This window comes from Hipposideros armiger, unplaced genomic scaffold (assembly GCF_001890085.2).
Source record: "Hipposideros armiger isolate ML-2016 unplaced genomic scaffold, ASM189008v1 scaffold_283, whole genome shotgun sequence".
Classification (NCBI taxonomy): domain Eukaryota; kingdom Metazoa; phylum Chordata; class Mammalia; order Chiroptera; family Hipposideridae; genus Hipposideros; species Hipposideros armiger.
Window position 1 is genome coordinate 2,261,144 of NW_017731633.1, and position 3,585 is coordinate 2,264,728.

Consider the following 3,585-nt stretch of genomic DNA (forward strand, 5'->3'; position numbering starts at 1 on the left):
TGCAAGTCTCCGTCCCCACTAGGATGTAAGAGCCAAACACTCATCTAACATCTATTGGCTGAGCACGTACTGTGTGCCAGACTCAGATCTATCCCGGAACAACATGGACAGAGACGCCTGGCGATGCCGCCCTTGTGGGGGCCCCATTCCCTGAAGGCAGACCTGAGCTCTCCTGTTCACTTCTGTCACCCAGCACCTGTTGGATGAAGGTTTTAGAGCCCTTGAGGCTGATTTTAGTGCACAGGGGAAAAAAACCTTAAAAAATAAAATTCTGAGGTTTATTTTGATTATTGCGATGAATATGTCCTGCATTCAAGTGAGAAATCCAGCAACCTATACTTTCTTAGTTTTTTAAGTTTAGCTTACAAACCTTTTCATTCTAGGGATGTCTTAACTGTCAGTCACTTTTTTTTTAAAGATTTTTATTGGGGAATTGGAGGTATGGGAACAGCGGTGGGGAATTGGGGGAAGGGGAACAGACAAGTTGCTGTCGTTTTGTTCTTCAGTCTAGTTGTGGAGGGCGTTGCTTCACTGGCCTTCACATGTGGGATCCGAACCGGGGCCCTCTGGCATCCCAAGCCAGTTCTTAACCATCGCACCACTCGGCCGGCCTCTGTCAGTCACTTCTATGGGTTCTTTATAACAATGTTTGGTCTAATTTACAAAGTAAGTTAATTATCTTCAAACATCTGAAACTGCATTTCTAAAACCAACACCTTCAATCTCTTCTGGAAATCCTTCAGTTGTCAGACAAACCTCCCAGCATTTAAACACATCTGTACGTCTCTCTCTCTGTATCACAGATCAGTGGTACATTTCAAGCCGAAGTGATGACAAAGCTGTCTCTAAAATAAGTAAAATTCTCTTAGACATACAAGCACCTTAAATACCAAACGTGCAAAGATTCTGCTTCAGAAAATATTCATGATGAGGATTGGGTCTTTCAGTATGTCTAAGCTCAATTTGAAACATATCAGAATTGAAGGGAGACTTTCATATAGCAGAGCAGTGAGGAACCCAAATTCTGGCACCAGCGCCCTGGCATTCAAATTCCGATTTGGCCACCTACTCTCTGTGAGGCTCTGGCCAAACCATGGATCTGCTCTTGTGCCTCAGTTTCCTTATCTGTAATTAGGGGACAATAATGGTACCTAGCTCACAGGTTTGCTACGAGGGTTAAATGAGTTAATATATAAAGCCCTTAGAACAGTGCCCAGCATGTGCTTTTTATTATTATTATTATTATTATTATTATTATTATCATCATCATCATCATCATTATCCATTAAATAAGATGATTCCCTCCCACTTAACTGTTGATTTTGGTTTGGACATTCATTGGTTGGGTTCCTCTTGGTGACCCCGGGCATTGCATGGCTCTGTTTCTCATTTATAACTTCTAGAAGGAATTGGCCAAGGCAAGCCCAGTTCGTTCACGTGACTCAATATTTCCCATGTGCTCATAGAAGTCAACCAATAAGTTAAATAAATAAATAAAGTAACAATGGCAATGACAAAAAGAAGTCAACCACTCCTTCCCATCACATCCCTTTGGTAAAATTTCCTATTTCCTTGGTTCTTTAGACATGTAACTGTGATTTTTCTCCAACTCTAAAGAGCTTTGGAACAGAGGGACTCTGTCCTTTTCAAACACTCCCTCTGTCTTGGGACCACTTCACTCTTTCATCATAAAATGACAGAGGATTGACTTTGAATATCTGCGGTAGTCCTTACCCAGCTCTGCCTTAGGTCTACTCCCCTCATTTCTTTGAGGGTCTCTAGTCTCACCTCCTCGCTGGCCATTCCCCCCACTGCCGATGGACCCCAGCAAGATCTAACACACAGATCTGGTCCTACCCTTTTTTTGGTCAAGGCCCTCAAGACCAAGGCCAGGTTCTTCTGCCTGGCATTCAAGGCCCAGCACCATTTTCCATTGGCCTACATTTCTAGCCACGTCTCCCACTTGTGCCGCCTCAAGCCCCAGCCCCCACCATCCTGACACCAGGTGTTCTCACACCTCCAGCTTTTCTACAGGTCATTCCCGTTAGGAGAATGCCATCCACACAAACTTCTCCATACGGTGAATTCACATTCAGCCTCCCTTCTCCAGCTCCCCCAGCCCCAGCTCAGCCCTCATCTTCTTCACCTGCAGCATCACTTCAGCTTCCTCCCGTCTTTTAGGTTCTCCCCTCTGGCTTATCCTGCACGTGGTCCCAGTGCTGCTCCTGCTCCCAATCCTTCCATGGCTCCCCATTGCCCTCAGGAGAAAGTCCCAGCCTCTCAACCTGGGGTCTGAGGTCAATCTGGTCCTGGCTATCCTCTCCCATCACTCTTACCCACACACAGTGGTCTCCCAACCCTCTCACCTCCCTGCTTTTGCCANTGCACAGTTAGCTGTCATGCACACATAGGGTCCTGATTACCTGCCACCCCCAGAATCAGGGCTGTGATCAGGGCACAGACCATCCACTTCCAAGAGGGTTCTGCTGTAGCCATGGCCACTGCACCTGGCAGGGGAGGGCAGAGGATGGAGAAACTCAAGCGATTCTGGGAACCCATACCTCCACTTCCTCCCCTACCCGATTCCCAGGGCAGAGAGGACCATCAGAGTTGAGTTGTACCCAGGGACTGTAGAGTCAGAGGAGTCGACATCCAGCGCCCTCCAGCTGGACTGAGGAGGGAGGACAGAGAGAGAGAGAGAGACAGAGGGAGAGAGAGAGAGAGAGAGAGATGCATCAGAGACCAGAGCCAGACACGGAAACACCTCTCCCTCCCTGTCCCCTTCCTCTGGCCTCACCTGCACCTGTCCCCCAGTTAGGGGGTGGGGAGCCTTCTCCCAGCTCAACCGCAGACTTCTCAGGCCTGTGCTGTCCTGCTCCCGCCTCCTCCTCGGCTCTGGGCACCCGGCCTGGGTTATAACCACCCACTGCTCCCTGGGGCGCATTCCCGGGTAGTGAGGCGCTCTGTCGGTCTTAGCAATCACTCCTCCTGCCTCCCCCCACCTCCGCCCCCAGAGCACCCCCCACCCAGTCCCAAAGGCCACACCCTACTTTCCTGGCTCCGGGATGGGGAGGGGTCTCCGCTCTGGGGCGCGCGCGCTTCTTGGTGCAAGGGTTTTTCTTTCTTCTCCGTGCCCTCGTTCTTTCCGCCTCTTTCGTCCCTCTCCTTATCATCGTTCCATGCTTTGTGTTTGTTTTTCCAGACTCTTCTCCCTTCCTTTCTTCTTTCTGTTTTTGCTTCCCTCTGAAATTTTCCAAGTGTCTTTCAGTATAAGGTGCCCACTGAGTATTTCTTTTTGGGTCTCTCTCTCTCTCTCTTTCTCTCTCCCCCTTTTTTCCCTCCCCCATGCAAGGACTCCTGTCTCTCTGTGTCTCTTTCTCTCCTTCTCTGTCTTTCTGTGTCTCTACATCTTGCTATTTATCTCTGTCTCCATATTCCTCTCTCTTTTAAATGGTTCTGAATACTTTATATGTCAATTATACCTTGAAACTCTCAAGACTTGTATTTTTCTTAATTCCTTTCTGCTTTATTTTAAAAAACAGCTTTACTGAGGTATAACTGAGGTACAATAAGCTGTGCATAGTT

At 48.0% G+C, this 3,585-nt stretch overlaps 1 protein-coding gene across 1 annotated transcript in view; it reads right to left on the reverse strand.

Annotated features, from left to right (window-relative positions):
* KLK5 (kallikrein related peptidase 5) overlaps positions 1–2,862 on the reverse strand; it is a 12,199-nt gene extending 9,337 nt beyond the window's left edge. The window contains exons 1-3 of the mRNA XM_019658172.1: positions 2,798–2,862; positions 2,622–2,671; positions 2,424–2,507 (exon numbers count right to left, since the gene is read on the reverse strand). Of these exons, the coding sequence (XP_019513717.1) occupies positions 2,424–2,507; positions 2,622–2,652 (115 nt within the window). The 5' untranslated portion in view covers positions 2,653–2,671; positions 2,798–2,862. The remainder of the gene's footprint in view (positions 1–2,423; positions 2,508–2,621; positions 2,672–2,797) is intronic.
* Positions 2,863–3,585: the final 723 nt, after the last annotated feature.